The following is a 20,617-nucleotide window of genomic DNA, read 5'->3' on the forward strand; positions in this document are numbered from 1 at the left end:
TGGTGGGCCTGGCAGGGGTCACCTGGTCATTCCCCTTGGGACTCAGGGTAAATCTGGTCATACCAAAGACAGGGCAAAGGGCCCACACCACGAACCTGGACACTTAGGATCTAGTGCCAGCTCCTGCCCTAGAGTGATCTTGGGCAAGTCACCTTGCTTCTTTGGGCTTCGGTGTCCCCATCTATAAATACTAAAGGAAGGGGAAAATGAGGCAAAATAGAGAGTGACAGAATCAGCCCTGGGCTCCAGGCCCGCGTACATTCTAGAACCCTGCGAGGCATCTCTTCTGGAGTATACTCCAGGTTAGAGCGGGGAAAGGCATGGGGGCCTCAAAGACCTCTCACGGCAGCCCTTCTCCTTCTCCTTCCCCCAGATGGTTAACTCATCTACCCACCCACCCACAGAGGAACCATGGAAAACCAGGTGTGCAGGCAGGGCCCAGGGTCAGAGCTGGACGGTAGTAACGACTCTTCAGTGAAGAACAATTATTTTCCTGGCCAGGACATGAATATCGACTCGGCCTAGTTGTATTTTGTGGAGATCATGGTAAACCAGCTGTGTTATTAAGGTAGCGGGTGGAATTTGTTTAGATTACACTCTCAGGCCAGAATTAGTCACACAGCTAATGGCCAAGGGTTTTCCTTTGAGTTGTAGGAGTTGAGAAAGTGGGAGCCAAGTTCCAGTCACATCCCTGGGCTGGCCCCGTTCTGTGAAGACAGACTGGTTCCAGATGGGGCCTGTGGGGATAGAACCAATCTCAATGGACAACTGCTGGAGACAGCGCTAACTGTGGGCCTGCACGGGCCCAACTGCGTGAAAACTTAAGCTCTGCTACTTCTCAGCTTGTGTGATGCTGGGATGTTACTTGACCTCTATCTGGTCTCAGTTTCCTCATCTTTAAAATTTGACCAACCAGGAGATGGGAGCTGCAAGATTCTAGCTCAGTCTGAGGGTGAACTCTATGACCATCTGACTGTCCATAGTTAGAAGGGACTGTCTTTGGTGGAACTCAACCCCTCTCCCCTGACACTGGCAGCAACCAAGGGGGTGACCACTTCAAGGAAGTGTTATAGAGGAGACTCCTTCATGACTTGCATGTTGCAGTAAGATAACCCTTAATTCTCTTCCAGTTCAGAGATTATTTGAGCTGGTGGCCACCTGGTTACTGGGGCCCTCAACTGTGACAGCTCATTGCTCAAAGTCTGCCCCTTCTCTGAGGCTTGGGAGGAAAACAGTGCCCACCTCATGGCTGCGACCTGTCCCTTTCTCCATCCCCAGTTTCCTCACCCAGGGTCTGCTACTGTCAGACCCTGGAATAAGCTACTTTGCCCTTCTGGGCCTCAGTTCCTCATCTTTAAAATAGGGACAAACCTGGGCAACATGGTGAAACCCTGTCTCTACAAAAGCATATAAAAAAAATTAGCTGGGCATGGTGGCATGCACCTATAGTCCCGGCTACATGGGAGGCCAAGGTGGGAAGATAGCTTCAGCCCAGGAAGTGGAGGCTGCAATAAGCTGTATTTGTGCCACTGCACTCCTGCCTGGGTGACAGAGTGAGACCTTGCCTCAAAATAAAATAAAACAGGGACAATATCAATAAGTATATTAGATAGCATGTGTCCTATCCAGAGCTTGGCCCATGGCCCAAGGAAGTGGAGGTTAGTTCTGTCTACTCCTCTGGATATAAATAGCACACATTTCTCATCCACCTACAAAGAAGTCATAACCATTTAGTGACCAGAAGTTTGTACACTTCAGATCAAGAGAGAGGTTATTCTGCTAGGGCAGGTAACCCAACTCTCCTTACCCTCTACCCCCAACCCCCATCAAGGGTCTCATAGGAGGCCCCCGGGCACTCAAAATCTAGAGGATGTGGCACCAGGCCCAGCAGTGGGCATGCAGCAGGTGCTTAATAGATTATCTCTGGAGTGAACGACTGGAGCAAATATAGGTCTAGACACGTAGGGCCTGTGAGGTTTTTCTGATGGCAGGACCTACCCTTGCCACCCAACCCCCAGGAGCCCTTTCATATAAAGCTAAGCTTTTGGTACCCTTTCGTGATGTGGTTGCCTCTTCTGGAGGCACAACATGACAACCACTTCTGTGGTTGTTGAATGATAAATTCAGATGTCAAAGGGGAACAGAACCTTAGAAGGCAGATTCAAATTCCACTTTACAGATGAAGCACTGTAGCCTGAAGAGTTTGGGTAGCTTTTGTAAGTCAGTGGTGGCACCAGCATCAGAGCCTAGGCAGGAACCCTGACTCCCAGTCCAGTGCTCTTCCTCCTCCAGGTTCAGGCAGTACAAGCCACTCACTACCCTATGTGCAGAAACATCTATGTGCATAAGTGGCAAGGGCCAGGGCGTTCCCATCAGACTTCAGAGTGGGGGTGTCTCCCAGGGCAAGGGTTATATCTTCTCTATCAGACTGGAGACTCCCACAGGTTAGCGCCCCAGAGAGTCTACTTAACAGACGCCTACCGTGTGCCCATCATTGTGAATACAGGCATGAACAACACTGGGGCTGCGCTCTAGAAAGGCTCAGAGTCTGAGGCAGGCTCCTTTCTCCTTTCTTTGCCCCCATCCCCAACCTCACACAGTGTGGGGGATGCAGAGTGGAGAGGGAGGTTGGTGTGGGGTCGAGCAGGGCCTGGGAACTCTGTGGGCTGCCCACAGCCGGGATAGTTCCTTGTCTTCTCCAAATCCCAGAGGGACACTCAGTGTCCAGGAGGAGGAAACTCTCCCCAGCTGCAGGCAACACCCCACTGGGGCCTTGGGGGCGGGACCAAAGGGCTGATCCTCAGCCAAGCCTCGGGAAAACATGACCCCCCACCTTGGATGACCCTCTCCCCACTGTCTGGCTGCTGGAGGTGGAAACTGGGTGGGTGCCCGAGCCCCAGCCCACTCAAGGCAGGGCTGGACTTGGAAAAAATCAAGCCAAGAGCAAACTTCAGCCAGGAGGGGTTTGCACTCCCTCCTCCTCCTGCTCTCAGGAGAGGGCCTGGCAATGGTTCCATCTGGTTGTGTCTGCCGGTTACTAGGTGTCTAGAACAGGCCATTTGGGAGGGCACTGTAGTCCCGGGACTATGCAGCAGCCGTGGCCCCCTGGGAGTCAGCCCTTCTCCAGCCCTGCCCCCAGCAGAAGTCAACTGTTTCCCTGCCCTGAGACAAGGCTAGTGCAGGTGAGGAGTGACAGCTGGGGTCAGTGGGCAGGGTTCGATTCAGCCTCACATCCCCATTCATAACCAAGGAAAAGCCCAGCTCATTTCTAAGCCTTTCTTTCCTCATCTGTGAAATGGGAATAGTCAGACACTCTTTCCCTACCACTAAGGCCACCAGCAAGGACACAGTCAAGACCCAGCACTGAGAGCCCACTGGTCCCCAAGATTGGGACTGTCATGCCTGCTGCCTGGACATCCGAGACCATTCAGCCAATATCTGGCCTTGGGGAAAGAAAGAAGCTGGCAGAGGGCCTGGGATAGTATTTGTGGGGACTCCTGCCCACCCATCCCCCCATCTCCTCGTCCTCTTCCTGTCTGGTCCCTGGGGCAGAGAGTCAGAGATATTTCTGGCTGCCTCCTCCAGGCCTCTGGCTTCCCAGGCTCACACAAGTGGTCCCCACAGCCCATCACTGCTTTGATGGAGTGAACTGGATGGGAGTTCCCTAGCAGGGGAGGCACATTTGTGTTGGCTTTGCAGATTCATACGTGAGGATCTATGCATATGTGTCCTAAGGGGGAGAGAAGTTCCCCTGCCTCTTCCCACCTTCTACTTGGTCATTGTGAGCCACTCATCCTCCCTAAGAAGGCCTGCAGGTAAGGATGGGGCAGCTAAACATCTAAATGGCAGATACCATTTTACGCATCTGGGCCTCAGTTTCCTCACCTTAGAATAAGGTGGCAGGAAGAGATAATTATTAAGCTCCATTCCATCCCAAGCTCCATTTTGGGACCCATAGTTTTAGCTGGTCACCCAGAAAACTTCTGTGTAGTGGGAAAAGTGCTATGGAGTGGGCAGCAGGAGGCCTGAGGCCGTCTGCCTCAAGCTACAAGACCCTGAGCACTTTCCTCCACTGCAAGTGAGAGGATTGAACCATATGAGCTGGAGGTGCCTTTCAACTATGCCCTCCTGACACAAGGTGACTGCCCAGCATTTGTAGCACAGAGAGGCATCAGAGCACAGTGGTATGGCCCAGCACTTTGGGAGGCCGAGGTGAGTGGATCACTTGAGGGCAAGAGTTCAAGACCAGCCTGGCCAACAAGGTGAAACCCCGTCTCTACTAAATATACAAAAATTAACCGGATGTGGGTTACTCTGTCACTCTGGGTGATAGAGTGAGACTCCGTCTCAAAAACACACAAACAAAAAAACCTCAAACCAATGAACCAAACAAACAAAAACCAACAACAAAAAAACACAGGTGGTATGGGCATACCCTCTAGCGGTCCCCAACCTTTTTGGCACCAGGGATTGGTTTCGTAAAAGACAGTTTTTCCACAGACGGCGGAGGGGAGATGGTTTTGGAATGATTCAAGCGTATTACATTTATTGTGCATTTTATTTCTATTATTATTATAACATATAATGAAATACTTATACAACTTGCCATAATGTAGAATCAATGGGTGTCCTGAGCTTGTTCTCCTGCAACCAAACAGTCCCATCTGGAGGTGACAGGAGACAGTGACAGATCATCAGGCATTAGATTCTCATAAGGAGCAGGCAACCTAGATCCCTCCCACACACAGTTCACAATAGGGTTCGCCCTCCAGTGAGAATCGAATGCTGCTGCCACTGATCTGACAGGAGGCAGTGCTCAGGCAGTAATGAGAATGGCGAGTGGCTGTAAATATAGATGAAGCTTTGCTCGCTCACCGCTCACCTCTGGCTGCGTGGCCTCATTCCTAAGGTCCGTGGCCCCAGGTTTGGGGACCCCTGCTTTAGAATCAGGCTGGCTGCATTCCAGGCCTAGGTCTGCCACTCTCTGGCTATGTAACTAAACCTCTCGGTGCTTCAGTCTCTTCATATATGAAATAAGGCCATTAATAATTTCTAATTCATAGTGTTGCTATAAGCAATAAATGGATAATATCCATGGGGGGTAGAAATAATAGTATCTACTCCTAGGATTGTTGTGAGGAGTTAGTATAAAGTGCTTACAACAGTGCCTGACACATAATGCAATTAAAGTGTTAGCTATTATTATTTCAGGAAGCCCTTCTTCCCATCCACAGGCATATGATCCCCTAGGCAGCCCCAATTCCTTTTCCCAGGATCTGGAGCCTCACAGCAAGTGTGGAATTCTCATTCCCATCCCAAGTCAGGGGCTTTATGGGATGCTCATCTGCAAAGCAGGGTTGCTACCTTTCCCATTTTTCAGAGAAGAAAACTGAGACTCAAAAAGAGATTGGACTGCCTCAGAGTCAGAGTCAGAAGCCCAAGCCAAATTAAAACCCTGGTCTTGGACCCCAGCCTGGCCCAATGTATTTGCTCCATTTCCGCCTTGTTCTCCAACCTGCCTGTCCCACTCCTCTGAGCTGAAGGGGTGAGCTGGGTATTCATTCTGTCTCAGCTTCTTCCTAGCTGGGTATTCATTCTGTCTCAGCTTCTTCCTAACCCTGAACAAGTTACCTAAACTCTCTCAGCCTCAACCGGGATATTTCAGATACTGTCCCAAGACTGTGAAATAGGCGTTATTATTGGCCCCATTTTATTTTTTAATTATTTTTTTTTTTTTTGAGACAGAGCCTCACTCTGTTGCCCAGGCTGGAGTGCAATGGCACGAGCTCGGCTCACTGCAACTTCAGCCTCCGGAGTTCAAGCTATTCTCGTGCCTCAGCCTCATAAGTAGCTGGTATTACAGGCACGTGCCACCACGCCTGGCTAATTTTTTTGTATTTTTAATAGAGACGGGGTTTCCCCATGTCGGCCAGGCTGGTCTCGAACTCCTGACCTCAGGTGATCCACCATTCTCGGCCTCCCAAAGTGCTGGGATTACAAGAGTGAGCCACCGTTCCTGGCCTACTGGCCCCATTTGGAATATGAGGAACAGTTAGGACATTCGCACGGCGGCACACAGCTGGAAAGATGCAGGTGAAATGGGTATCTCCCTAGCAGCCCTCAGTGCGCCCGCATGCTGCAGGTGCACGGTATATGGTCACCATTATTACCATTTCTTCTAAGGAAATGAGTGACCACACAGGTCTCCAGATGCCCTTCGGGCCCGCAGCCATACAGCCTCCGGGCCACCACATCACATGAGCCGTACTATCTTTAGCCAGGGAGAGATATTTATAGCCCCCAGGGAAGTTTTTCGCTCCGGGGCAGCCCCAGAGTCGGTGGCCAGCGAACCCAAGGCCCCACCGGCGGCCTCCGCCCCGCCAGCTCGCCATGCCACGGGGTCCGGACACCCCGGTGCAGGTGTGGGTGGGCGGCCAGCTCTTCCAAGCCGACCGCGCCCTGCTGGTGGAGCACTGCGGCTTCTTCCGCGGCCTCTTCCGCTCCGGCATGCGGGAGGCGCGCGCGGCAGAGGTGCGCTTGGGCGTTCTGAGTGCCGGCGGCTTCCGCGCCACGCTGCAGGTGCTGAGCGGCGAGCGGCCGGCGCTGGCGGCGGAGGACGAGCTGCTGCAGGCCGTGGAGTGCGCCGCCTTCCTGCAGGCGCCGGCGCTGGCTCGGTTTTTGGAGCACAACCTCACGTCGGACAACTGCGCATTGCTGTGCGACGCCGCTGCCGCCTTCGGCCTGCGCGACGTGTTTCACAGTGCCGCGCTCTTCATCCGCGACGGCGAGCGCGAGCTGGCGGCCGAGCTGGCGCTGCCCGAGGCCCGCGCCTACGTGGCGGCGCTGAGGCCCAGCAGCTACGTGGCCGTGAGCACGCACACACCCGCGCCCGGCTTCCTGGAGGACGCGTCGCGCACGCTGTGCTACCTGGACGAGGAAGAGGACGCGTGGCGCACGCTGGCCGCGCTGCCCCTGGAGGCCAGCACGTTGCTGGCCGGGGTGGCCACGCTGGGCAACAAGCTTTACATCGTGGGGGGCGTGCGCGGCGCCAGCAAGGAGGTGGTAGAGCTGGGCTTTTGCTACGACCCCGACGGCGGCACGTGGCGCGAGTTCCCCAGCCCGCACCAGCCGCGCTATGACACAGCGCTGGCCGGCTTCGACGGCCGCCTTTACGCCATCGGCGGCGAGTTCCAGAGGACGCCTATCAGCTCCGTGGAGCGCTACGACCCGGACGCGGGCTGCTGGAGTTTCGTGGCCGACCTGCCGCAGCCGGCCGCCGGCGTGCCCTGCGCCCAGGCGTGTGGCCGCCTCTTCGTGTGCCTGTGGCGGCCGGCCGACACCACCGCCGTGGTGGAGTACGCGATGCGAACCGACGCGTGGCTGCCAGTGGCCGAGCTGCGGCGGCCGCAGAGCTATGGCCACTGCATGGTGGCCCACCGCGACAGCCTCTACGTGGTGCGCAACGGACCTTCCGACGACTTCCTGCACTGCGCCATCGACTGTCTCAACCTGGCCACGGGCCAGTGGACGGCGCTGCCTGGCCAGTTCGTCAACAGCAAGGGAGCGCTCTTCACGGCCGTGGTGCGCGGCGACACCGTCTATACGGTCAACCGCATGTTCACGCTGCTTTACGCCATCGAGGGCGGCACCTGGCGGCTGCTCAGGGAGAAAGCCGGCTTCCCACGGCCCGGCTCCTTGCAGACCTTTCTCCTAAGGCTGCCTCCTGGCGCTCCTGGGCCTGTGGCCTCGACAACGTCAGAACTGTGACCTCTGGGTTGGCTTTAGGAGGGAGGAGACGCTGTGACTTCTCCCTGAGCTATGGCTGAGTGTGTGAGGCCGGCCTTAGAAGTAGCTGGCAACTTCCCTCTTTCTACTGAGACACCCAGGTCTGGTGCCTTCTGGTGGTGTGGACATGTTCAAGAAGCTCAGGGAGCAGCGATGACGCCCTCAAATCACTTGGGCTCTGCTGAGAGCTGGTGGGTCACAATGTCAGTTGAACAGGGTAGGGGGAGTTGGGATTTGAATAATCCAGGCTTGTATGTAATGGGCTAGTGATTGAGCATCGCTGGGAGTGACTTAAATGATGTTAATCAAACTGCCAGTAGCAGGCAAGAATTAGGCACCTACTGTATGCCCAATACAGTGTTATGCCTAATGAGAGCTGTAGTTGCCACACAGGGATCCAGGAAGCTTAGAGGATAACCCAGAAAAAAATCTTAACAGTTACAGGACAACAAAAAGGTTTACACACACTTGATCCACAGAGTTGAAGGCAAGATGCAAAAAAATTTAAAACCACATACAATAACATAAAGCGCTGAAGAAATCAGGGCAAAGGGAAAATAGGAAGAGGAGAAAAATATAACTCCAGAAAAGAAGAGAGTGTGCAAACTCTATGGAGGAGATGAGCAGGATACCATTAGCTGCTGAAAGGGGAGGCTCAGACCATGGAGGCTGAGAGCTCAGAAGAGAAGCAGGGTTGGGGAAGGCTGGAGCAGATGGGGAGGGTCTCTGCAAGTCCAACCATACCAGCAGAGCAGCAGTAGTTGGGGCATCTAGAGAGGGGGTAAGACTGGGCCAACTTGTAGCAGATAGTGACTGAGCTGAGCCTGGAGTGAGACCTGTGGGGGCTAGAGGATTCTTCACGTTCCTTTTTTGGGACCCTTAGGGGAGCGCCCAAGTGTAAGCCGTTGCCCACCCGGTTTTTGCCATCGCCACAGGGGCAGTGGACTGTGAACCCACATGACTTCAGGTCACTCGAGGTATGAGCCAAATCCTGCCTCATCTTTCTCAGTTGTAGCCCCTCCTCCACATTCTATAGGTTTATTCTCTTCCTGTGCTACTCTGCCCTTTGCCATTCCCCGGGCTGGAATGCCTAGTCTCCTCCTCTCCCTGTCAGTGCTCTACCATCCTCTGTGCAGCATTGGCTCACCCAGCTCTTCGTTTTCCTGACCTGGGCTGCCTGCATTGCTCATTGGACCCCTGGCTGTAACATCATTGTGTGTGCACAACCACGTATGCGGATTGTAAGGGCAGAGATCCTGTTAAGTGAGCTGGAGGACTTCCCTGTCCGTGATTAAAATGATGATGCCTTGAAAGAACCCAGGCTACAGAGGCCACTAGTTAGGAACCTAGTGCTGACCTCTATTGTTGGATGAGGACTCTCGTTACTTCATCAAAATCCTCAGCTCTGGCTTCTGGGCAGATGCCTGTCCCAGCCCTTTCCAGCCTCTCCATGGCCTTGGGAAGACTTCTTTGGGTGGCCCTGATTGGTCTCCATCCCCCAGGACCTGAGGCCCATGGGGAATCTTGGCCTTGTCAGAAGTGGAGAATGCAGTGTCGGCATGGCACCTCCGGGGCATGGAGGCTCGCGCCAGGGCTGCACCTAGCTGCCTTTTCTCCTGGCCTATGTCCCAAGCCTGGAGAATGCTGCCCTCAGAAGCCTGGGACCTTCCAGCCCTGGAGTATTCTAGCCTGATAAGTCTCAACAATAAACCCTGACTTTTGCATCTTGTGAATGATGTGCAAGGTACTTTCACATCTGTCTTCCCCCTCCAGACCTACCTTGGGCCTGGGAATTGGGTACCCTCTTCTTGTGGCAGAAACTGACCCACTGGCCCAAAGCCACACAGCATAGCAACAAGAGTTCCTCACTTGTAGTTCTATCAAGGTGTAATCCATTCTTTTTTTTTTTTTTTTTCCCACAGGGTCTTGCTTTGTCACTCAGGCTGGAGTACAGTGGTAAAATCATGGCTTACTGCAGTCTTAACCTCCTGGGCTCGGGTGATCCTCCCTACCTTAGCCTCCCGAGTAGGTGGGACTACAGGTGCACACCACCACACCTAGCTAATTTTTATAAAAAAATTTTTTTTTGAGACAGAGTTTTACTCTAGTTGCCCAAGCTGGAGTGCAATGGCACGATCTCAGCTCACCGCAACCTCCACCTTCCAGGTTCAAGCGATTCTCCTGCCTCAGCCTTCCCAAGTAGCTGGGATTATAGGCATGCGCCACCAAGCCTGGCTAATTTTGTATTTATAGTAGAGATGGGGTTTCTCCATGTGGGTCAGGGTGGTCTCGAACTCCCGACCTCAGGTGATCCGCCCACCTCGGCCTCCCAAAGTGCTGGGATTACAGGTATGAGCCACCGTGCCCGGCCAATTTTTATAAAATTGTTTGTAGAGGTGGAGTCTCACTGTGCCCAGGCTGGCCTTGAACTCCTGGGCTCAAGCAGTCCTCCTGCTTGGTCTCCAAAAGTTCTGGGATTACAGGCATGAACCACTGTACCTGGCCTCAAAGTGTAATTTTTATCACACATCAAAGATTTATTTAACTCACCTGTAAGAGAACCAAAAAGAATGGCAAAGCTGATTGAAAAGAGCATTTGAGAGACAGATTTGTATATTTAGTTGGAAGAGACATACTAAAATAAGTTTGCTAAGTTAGAGACAAAACAGGTATATGCCTTACAGGACAAAGGCATAATTTTTTTGGTTCTCTACTGAACAAAAATCCTTTGCATCTTTACATACATGCATGTACGTATTTGTGCATATGCCTACAAGTTAGCATGTAACTTCACAAAGTCTGGGCTCTAATCTATAGTAAATTGTAAGGCAAAGGTACATTCCCCTTGAAAATTAAATAACTCTTCTCTGTTCAAATTGTCCCAAAGTAATATTGAAAGGAAATAATCCTCCTTTTGCCTTACTTCCAAGTTACGGAAAACTTTTCATAACAGTACAGAGCATTTTCCTCCTTCCTCCTGACCAGTGCTGAACACCTGAGACTTGCCACGTCATGATCCATCAGCTTATAGTCTCTCTCATCCCACAGCATGGTCTGCACTTGGGGCTGCTTAGCCCCAGCCTGCTGGCTCCTGGCATTTGGTTGTTCCTCCCTTCATCCAGGGCAGCCCTTTCTGAGATGCCTTTTGTGCATAATAATAACACAGTGTTCACAGAGAGCTTTCCCACAGTTGACTTACTTGAGCTTTTGAGAATTTTAAGTGGTAGATAGTTTGGCAACACCCCTACTCCCACAGCTTAATGGAGGGAAGAAAGTTCAAAGGTCATGTGATTAGAAGAGGCTCGTTAGGAAGTGGCAGAACCTGGCTGTGAACCCAGGGCCATAGGCTTGTCTTTGCTGCATGTCTGCTTGGCCGACATCCTGAGATGGACAGGGTGTTTCCAACGGTCTCTTTAACACTCCCTCCGTTTTGCGTTTCTCTATGTATCCCCACGTCTTTTGGGAGTTCGTTTGTTGCCTTGGACTCAGCCCTTTGTCTTCCCTCTTCCATAGGAAAGTTAACTAGTTCTCTTCCCTTAGGATAGACCTGGGAGACCAGTAGCCCCGTTCAGCCCAGATAATGACTGGTTTAGGCCCTGGGGAATATTTCTACGTTCACTGATACTCCGTTGTCTCGGGAAGTGTGGGGAAGCTTTTGTAACCCAGCCCACCTTCTCTGTCTAAGGGTTCTACAGTTAAGGCTTTGCTCCACCCACAGTCAGCATGTGTCACCACTGCCCACTACCCTCAGCAGGGATGGTGACCGTGCCTGGGGTGCCTGTGAGGAAACCAGCAGAAAGCCAGAATGGCTCACCTGGAGTCACACAGGCAGTTAAGTGGAAGAGCAGGGACTTGAACTCAGGACTTGGGATTCTCAGCCTCTCATTCCCCGGCACCTCGGCTTGACTATTGCATGAAGGTGTGGGGGGCACAAACCAGGTGCAGCTGGGCAAATTACAGAAACAGGAGTTACTGAGCTCAGAGGGCTGGGTTTGAAATCTCTTTGTCCCAGCCCAGAGGTTTACTCTGAGAAGTCCGTCCTTTCTGAGAGGCCTACACTCACACAGCTTAAAGCTGCAGGGACCATTTTTCTCAACCTGGTGACAGCCCTGCAGCCCGACTCTCTGGAGTTCTCTCCAGTCTTCCACAAACGTTCTCCTTGCCCCTGACTCCAGATGTCCTGCACCCCAAGCCTTCCTCTCCCTGAAATCATCCTATCTGGTTTATATAGCCCACCTGGCAGAGGCAGAGAAGCTGCCCCACCCCTGTCCTCCACCCAGGACCCACTTCCTTGCTGGCTTCCCTTCAGTGTGCTCACAGGGCAGCCAGAGCCATCCTAGTTCAACAAAGTGCGTCAGAGCATGGTGCACCCCCTCTGAAAGGCAAAGTCCTTTCCGACTCTCCCACCCTGACTTCATCTCCTGCCACTCCTTTCTGTCCTCATTGCTCTTCAGACGCACCAGGCACACTCCGGGCTCAGGGTGTGTGGCCGGTGTCCCTCTGCCTGTGCACTGCCTCAGCCCCATCCCGCTTCCTGCAGGTCTTGGCTCAGATGTCACTTCGATCCTACTGGCTCTCCTAACCTCCCTACTTAAAATCTACCTCCCCCTTCTCTACATGTTCTCCTCCCTTTTCCTGTTTTATTTTTCTGCATAGCTTTTAGCATCATCTTCCATGCTGTCTTTTCACTTGTTTGCTGTTGGTTTTCTCCTACTAAAATTTGAGCTCCACGAAGGCAGAGGTTTTTTTCTGTTTTGTTCACTGCTGTCTCATCAGGACCCAGAAAAATGACTAGAACGTAGTAGGCAGCTTAAGAGATTATTTATTTAGTAGGGACTTAAGAAATATATGTTGAATGAATGAATGGCACTCAACGGATGTTTGTTGAAAGAATGCATTAATCAATTGATCAGTCAATCAAGGAAACTCCATAGGAGAGGTACAGAGAAAGGCTCTCAGATTTCAGAGGACAGGAGTATCATTTCTGGCAGGGCTGTGGCAGGTGGCCAGGGAAGACTTCTCCGTGGAGTTGACGAGCTGTCAAGTTTGCAGTCCACCTTGGGAAGAGTGGGATCTGAGAAGAGCAGCTGCTCACCGGTCACTTTTCTTTCAAGGGAAGGGAGGAAGCTGGGATTAGAAATGCTAATCATCCCTTGAAGAATGGCTCCTCTTGGCGGCGGAATACACACAGGGCTGTTCTGTTTATTTTCCTTTGGCCTCAAGGAGCTGGGCCTCTTTTTCATCCTAATTGCTTTGCTTCAAGTTGCTGTCACATCCCAGGAACGGCAGCAAATTAACTGTGCTGGTGGGAGACACAGCTCTCAGAAGACAGGCTGCCCCCAGCAGGCCAGTAATGGGCATGGGATACAGGACCCCCCTCAGAGGAGATCTTGTCCCAGCAGCGTCCTCTGCAGCCCTCATGAGTCTGCCCCAGCTGGACTGGGGAAGCATGAAAAGAGGGAGCCCTTCTTTCTGGCATCCGAGTAACTAACAAAGGGAAAATGGGCCTTTTGTTGGGCTGCAGGGTCTTGGAGCAGGGTATAAGCCTCTAGTTCCACCCCTCTCTTCACAGGGAAGGAAAGCCAGGTCACGGGTTAGGGGCAGGCAACTTTCCTGGAGACAAAGCAATGCAAGTGGACCACCCAACCTAAAGCCTGCTTCTCTGGAATCCTCCTCCCATCCTAACATGTTATGTCCTGTGCTGCCTTCCAGGGCACTCATGAAAGAGCTTCCCCACGGTGACCCATCATCAGGCTGCCCTCCCTGATTCCAGGCTTCCATCCTTATTTTTTCTAGGAAAGTTCCTCTACACATACACCCCATTCAGCACGCAGATTCAGCAGATGGAGACAAAGGAGTTAGTCTCTAATGGTATTTGGGCACCTGGGCCCTTCAGATCACACACTCATGCGTACACACACACACGCACACACACATACACACACAATTTTGCCAACTGTATAGGAGGTCAGAAACCATTCGCCCAACATGCTTCTCTTTCCAGGTAACATATTTTCATTCTAACAGGAGTCTTACAAAAATACGCTTAGCCGCAGAGTCCTGATTAGCAAAGGGAATTTTAGGTGCTCAGAGAGGGAGGGAGGTAGCACTGGGTTGTGGTGGAAACGAGGGACTGAGGACTTTGTAGGTGCCACTCTGCAGAGGGAGAGTGCTGCCTGCCTGCCAGCTGATTTTGCAGTCAAATGCTGGCTCTGACAGGGACTTCTGTTTGACCATGGGTAAATTCCTTAAAGTTGCTGAAATGAATGAAGGTGTCTCAACTCTAACTGGAGATAATTCCAGGAGGGTTGTCCTGAGGGTGAAATAAGAGCTTCTAGACCAGCATATGCAATTCTCACCTTCCAGGTTCCTTCCCCTGGTTCCTCTTCACACTTTCCCCTCCACCCATTATTGACACCCTTACTGTGGGGAAAGCACAGTTTTGGTGAATGGACTGTGTTCCAGCAGTCTGTGCCTATAGCTCATGACACAGCAGGATGGCATCCAGGGGACCTGGGTCCATATTCCAGCTCCACTTGCCAGCTGTGTGATGGGCAAATGGAGATGATGATGAGAGACTGTTATAGAGTCTCTGTGCTGATTATGTGAAGTACCTGTAGTGGGGCCAGAGAAGTAGGCTGGAGTCTTAGTGTGAAGAGCCTTGAATGCCAGGCTGGAGAACTTGGGCTTTATTCTGTAGGAAGTGGGGAGCCACAGTAAGTTTTTGAGGCAGTGAGTGTGACCGACATAGCTGCTTTTTGTATTCAGATAGCAAGCCCCTCATCTAGTCCTGGGCTGACGGCTCCTTGTCCCTCCAGATCAGCTCCTTTCTCCTGCTCCGCCCCCCGAGAGGTGGTCCTGTCTGGGTGATATCACTGGACTCCCTTGACTGGCTCCCAATACAGAGCAGCAGCAGAAGGTGGGAAGTGGGGAGGGCTGTGGAGTCAGGGAACTTAGTTCCTGGCTCCCTCCCTGCAGGGTGATCTTGCACTGACCTTTTTCCTTCACTGACTCAAGTCCCCACCACTGTCAGCTGGTCCTTTCCTTACAGCCCTCTGTCTCCAGGCTGAGGTGGCTGCCCCCTTCCCTCCTGCCCAGGCGCAGGAGTGGTGAAGCCCCAAGCTCACTAGCCTTGTGCTATCCCTTAGGGGCTTTCCACCCTTTGTGAGCAGCCTCTTTCCTCAACCCTCCTCTAGTGACCTGATCTGAGTGTGCCATCTCTTTCCTGTCAAGACCCTGCTGGACATGTGCCCTGTCCCCTCTGACCCTCAGCTCTCTGGGCTGTGTTACCAAGTGGCTTGGCGGGGGCACAGTATACTGGAAAATGCCCATCTCAATGCCTCTGCCTGATCACACAGTTATGGGAACCAGAAGAATGTCTTACAGCCAGAGGCGGTGCCTCCGTGACCGGAAGCCAGGGCCTTGCCTCCTAAGCCACTTGAATTTGAGGGGGAAAAAATTGACCTTTAGAAGCTCTCCGAGGAGTGGCTGGGAGTGGAAACAGAACCAGATGGCATGAGCTCCAGAGTGCACAGCTTCTGTCACCCCCTCCCAAGTGAGGGGCCAGGCAGGCCTGCAGCCCCGGCCTCCACCACCCTGGCTGGACCGGACCATTTCCAGATTTATCCAAGGGGTCCTGCAAGGTACATAGAGGGAGCCCTGGGGATCCTTGCTTCAGGCCCAGCCCTGCCACCCATTTGCTGGGTGACATGGGGCTGGTTGCATCACCTTTGTGAGCCCAAGTTTGTATCTGTGGTTGAGATGTGTCTGGTGCATACATTTGCTGTGGGGTCAGGTGGGGGAATGTGTGTGCAGGCTCACTGTGAAGGGAGCCAGTGTAGTGGCAGGGAGGCTCCAGCTGCGGCTCAGACTTCCTGGATTCTAATCCAGTTCTAATACTTTCTGACTGTGTGATCTTGAGCAGTTGCTTAACCTCTCTGAGCCTCAGGTGGCCATCTGTCAGTAAGGACAGCAGAACCTAAACTGAAAGGGCTGTTGGGAGAGTAAATGAGAGAGAGCACAGACAGGGCGTAGAGCAGAGCCTGGCTGTCAGTGTCAGTGAACCAGAAACCTCCCTGCCCTCAGGCATGGGCAGTGGAGTATCTTGGCAATAGCAGTCAGTCTGACTTCAGATGGAGAAGGCAAATTAATGACTGCTTGGTGTAGTTGGGAGCCCCAAAGAGTTTTGGCCTTGAAAGGATCTCTCATCATTCCTCCTGATTAGGGCATTGTCTGCAGAATATGACCCTAAGGACAAAGGCTGGTGCCCCCTCTGTTGGAGGGAGGACAGTGCTTTGGTGGATGGGCAAGTGCGTGAGTCCTCTCACCTGGCCTGTGCAGGCAGCCTCCCCAGCCCTGGGCCTGACTGAAGATCCACATGCTAAGAAGGTGGCATCCCTGTGACCCATGCGGTCCAGCTCTGTAACTGAGGTCCCTGCACTCCTGGGGAGCTAAAGACGCTTCTCTTAGATTCAGTCTCCTACCTTGAACCCCCAAAACAGCTCTGGACTGCCTCTAGGCAGTCTCATGGGCCACCTGCCCCCACCAGGCCTGGGGTTGGTGTGACAAAACAAAGCTCCTCATCACAGGCACGGGGTGGTGGCTTCCTTGCCCAGCAGCACCCACTGCTGTCCTCAGAGCTCTATCTGCTCCACTGCTGAGTGGCCTACTCAAGGACAGCAACCCACACTTGTCTCTGCTTGCCTTGCTGCCATACAAAAGGTGCCATGTGGTCTCCAAAGGAGCACAGCACAGCGGGTGTGAACCAGCTGGAACCTCACTCCCTTCCATGGGCACCAGGGGGCCTGTGCAGATCAGCACCAGGACCCTCCCAGCAACGACGGGGATCCCTTCTTCAGCCCCAGCCCTGCAGTCCTTCCAGGCTCTGAAGTCTGGGCGCTGAGGAAAGGGGGTGGCTGCCTTGTTTCCCGGAAATCACCTCACTAGTAGTCATCCCAAGTACGAGAGCTTCCTTGAATCCCTTCTGGCGGGTCTTTCAGCTGGAGTTCGGTGACAACCCTTTGGAAGGCAGCTCCCTTTCAGCATGGGCCACTCCTCGGGTGACTCTCCTGGGCCCCCTCTCCCCCCACTCTTTTTCTTATTCTTCTTTCAGCAAACACTCTGTGCACATCCTCTAACCAGAAGCTGTGCCAGGCGCAGGGTCAGAGAGACAAGCCAGGTTCAGCCCCTGCCCCCAGGGCCTCACAGTAGAGCGAAGGAGGCAGCCAGCCCCTGCAGCAGTTAGGACCACAAGGTGAGTTCCCTGATGGAGATAGCGTCCCTCCTGGTGGCAGCCTCAGCCCAAGGTTCCCTCATCCAGCTTAACGTCACTTCCTCTAGGTTCGCAGGGAGACAGCACACACTCTCTGCCCCACTTGACTGCCACCGCCTTTACTCATGTTCTCTTGCACCCAGCAGGGTGCTTTGGTTGTCAGCCAGGGAAACCTTTGGCTAAGTTCAGGAGAACAGGATCTTACTGGAAGGACTTTGGGTAGCTCAGTGCTCCCTGGGAAGGCCAGCGCACCTGGCTGGAAATGGACAGTCCACAGCATCGGGAGCTGCTCACCGTCCCACTGAGGCTGCCCCAGAACGTGTGTACTCAAGATGCCAGCGCTCCAGCCTGGTGCTGGACTGGCCCTGGGTGGGCACCATGCGCTCACCCCCTAGACAGAGGACCACAGGGCACTCTAACAACACAAGAAGATGGCCCACAGCTGGGGGAGGGTCACCTCCCCCACCTTCAGTGGGTGTCACTTAAGGGGAAATGGTCCACACAGGGCCTGCTGGAGTTCTTAGAATCGTTCAGCTGCTGGGGTATTTGGGATATGTGGCTAAGTCACGCCCTGGGGCTGTCAGTCCTGGGTCCCTGGCTCCCAAGCACCCTGGCATTCATTCTTCTGCCCTCATCTGGCACCCAGTTAATGTCTCTGCTCAACCTGGAAACATTTTCTTAACGACAAAAAAATAAAATCATAAGTTAAAAATCTCGAGCAGTAAAACAGCAGATGACGTTGTGTGGGCAGCTGCCCAGAGGACACAGAACGCACGTCTCCTGAGCGGGTGGCCTTATAAGGACAGGTTCAGGAGGAGAATGGGCAGGAGGGAGGGCCACCCACCAGGAGAGTAGGAGCCTGGGGTAGGGGTGGGTGCCCCACCACTGGGCTGAGTGTGGAGCCAGCAGGGTGCCTGGCCAGGACCTGACTCCACAGAGGGACTTGGCTGCACACAAGCGCCAGAGGCCCTTGTGGGCCAAAGCCTGCCCGTCCCTCCACCTTCACTGTGTCACTGCCAGCACAGGCACTGACCTGCTCTCAGCCAGCTGCCACGCAAACCCACCTGGCAGCCTCGCCCGGGGAACCCCCTCCCTCCAGGGCAGGGGCCATTTCCCATCCTTCATCCCACCTTCCCCCACTCCTGGGCCCAGCAGGCCTAGCACCAGCTGGCATGATGTGCAGTAAAGGTTTGTGGGGTGACAGAATTAGGAAATGAAGGGTTCTCTGGTGGGAGTTTTGGCTTATCACCTGGGCTATAGCACCTGGAACTCAGGGCAGCGTCTTCTCTCCTCAGAGGGCCCAACGTGGGGCTGAGGAGGTGGGTAGGGCTGGGCAGTCAGTTTTTGCCCTGCCCAGGATCACCTTTGTCCCCAGTGTGAAGACACACATACCATCAACTTCCTCCTGATAGGGTGGAAGATTTTCACTCCCCCGAGGTCAAAGTGTGTGTGTGTGACAGAATGTGTGTGTTTCTGGGAGGGTCCTGATTGTCTGCACTTTTCTGACCCCAGCATCACTAGGATTAAAGACCTGGCCCTTGGGATCTGAGGGTGAGCAGAGGAGTGCCCCAGGAGGTCCCATACTGAGGGAAGGACTCTGGAAGCCTCCCCAAACCCTCATTCGGAGAGATCCTTCCCTGAGCTTCCTAAAGCCCCACGTTCCTCTCCGGGTGAATCTTGCATAGACACAGAATGGATGGTCATTTGAGGAGAGATGAGAAGGTCACGCCTTCCATTTGACAGCTTGCACTGTACCTAAAACCCTATCATTTATGAGCCATTATCCTTAGATAAGCATTGCCTTGTCCCGTAAGTTCTCTCTTAAATGGCAAAGAGTGTTCCCTGCAGAGGTCAACAAAGGAATTCTTTAATCTCCAGATAAGACAGGAGGACAGAGCAGCTAGAGGCAGCCTGGGCAGCATGGGGGATGGAGAGTGGAAGGAAAGGGCTGAGAGGGCAGGAGGGTCCCAGAAGAGGGAAGCAGCTCCTGACTTCAGTTGATCCTTGGAGGTCAACAGTGACCTGAGGGTGTGTTCCCTCCCCCCAGAGTGGAAGGGTCAGGGCTGATAGGAGGTGCTGGCAGCCCCACAGCTGGCGCTGCTCCCATGCCAGAAGAATGTCATCAGCTGCGGAAGGTTGACTTGAGATGAAGCAAGAGAACAGAGGTGAGAGAGGATCGGCGGCAGCTGTGTGTGCTGGAGCCTGCCTGGGGGCCCAGCCTTGTATAATACAAATACAAGACACAAGGAAACCCCCTGATACAATTGTCTGAAATGCCACCATTACACATGTATTATTTTGGGTTAAGCAGTGCCTCTCTGTGGTAGGCCGAATAATGGCCCCCGAAGACATCCACGTCCTAATTCCTAGAACCTGTGAATCTGTTACCTGGACTTTGTAGGTGTGATTAAGGATTTTTGTTTTTTGAGGTGAAGTCTCACTCTGTCACCCAGGTTGGAGTGTGGTACTACAATCTCAGCTCACTGCAACCTCCACAATTCTCCTGCCTCAGCCTCCCAAGTAGCTGGGATTACAGGCATGCGCCATGATGCCCAGCTAATCTTTGTATTTTTAGTAGAGACAGGGTTTCACCATGTTGGCCAGGCTGGTCTCGAACTCCTGACCTCAAGTGATCCACCTGCCTCGGCCTCCCAAAGTGCTGGGATTACAGGTGTGAGCCACCGCATCTGGCCGTGATTAAGGATCTTGAGGTGGGAGATTGTTCTGGATTATCTGGGTGGACCCAGTGGAATCATGAGGGTCCTGCTAAGAAGGAGGCAGAAAGTCAACCAGATAGAGGGCACTGTGCACATTTCCCCAGGAAGGGAACACGTAAAGGCCTTGAGATCTCAGCCTGAATGGGTTAGGAGACATCCCTCCTGTCAGAGTCAAAAGGCCACCTTCAGCCTGCTCCACTGGGCCTCTGCGGGAACACGGTGGGGACCCAGAAGAGGAGACAAAGCATAAGGGGACAGGAGGGAGAGCAAGAACCAGGGCAGAACTCGCTTCATTCTGCTTACATGGGCCAGGCCTTGGCTTGCTCCTGGAACCTGGACCCTGTCATCCTCCTGACGTCCTAACAGTCCTCTTGTCCAGACCATGCTTGAGTGTGTCAACTGCTGCTGTTTCAAGGACGCACCAAGGCAGCCACCTGATCCTTAGTATTAACTGTAAAGATTGTCCTTCTCCCGGGTGGCAATCCCAGAATCCTCTGCTCCAGCCAGGCACCTTCTTTAACCCTGCTGACCTGAGAGGCAGAGAGTGGTTCTCCCAGGGTTTCTGAGTTTGATGATAAATGCTGGAGATTTGTTAACCATAACAGTGATGAGGAGGATGATCATAGTAAAGGTAATGATGATGGAATGAGGCAGGGTATAAATATGTATAAATAAGTAGCTACTGGATACCATGGCACAATCTTCCTGCACACTATCCTGCTCAATCATCACAATTGGAAAGTTTCAGTATCTGTATTTTATGGATAAGACACTGAGGCACAGAGAGGCTATGTGATGTTCAAAAGGTCACACAGCTGGTTAGTGCTAAAGCTGTAGTTTCAGC

The 20,617-nt window shown here is 53.1% G+C and overlaps 1 protein-coding gene across 1 annotated transcript; it reads left to right on the forward strand.

Annotated features, from left to right (window-relative positions):
* The first annotated feature begins 6,390 nt into the window (after nt 1-6,390).
* KBTBD13 (kelch repeat and BTB domain containing 13) lies at nt 6,391-9,503 on the forward strand. The gene has a single exon (XM_030813823.1). The coding sequence runs from the start codon at nt 6,391-6,393 to the stop codon at nt 7,765-7,767; it is 1,377 nt and encodes a 458-aa protein (XP_030669683.1). The 3' UTR covers nt 7,768-9,503.
* The last annotated feature ends 11,114 nt before the right edge of the window (nt 9,504-20,617 follow it).

This window comes from Nomascus leucogenys, chromosome 6 (assembly GCF_006542625.1).
Source record: "Nomascus leucogenys isolate Asia chromosome 6, Asia_NLE_v1, whole genome shotgun sequence".
Lineage (NCBI taxonomy): Eukaryota > Metazoa > Chordata > Mammalia > Primates > Hylobatidae > Nomascus > Nomascus leucogenys.

Bases quoted from the DNA above. Each gene is read 5' to 3' on its own strand.
- KBTBD13 (XM_030813823.1), top strand. From the start codon at position 6,391: ATGCCACGGGGTCCGGACACCCCGGTGCAGGTGTGGGTGGGCGGCCAG.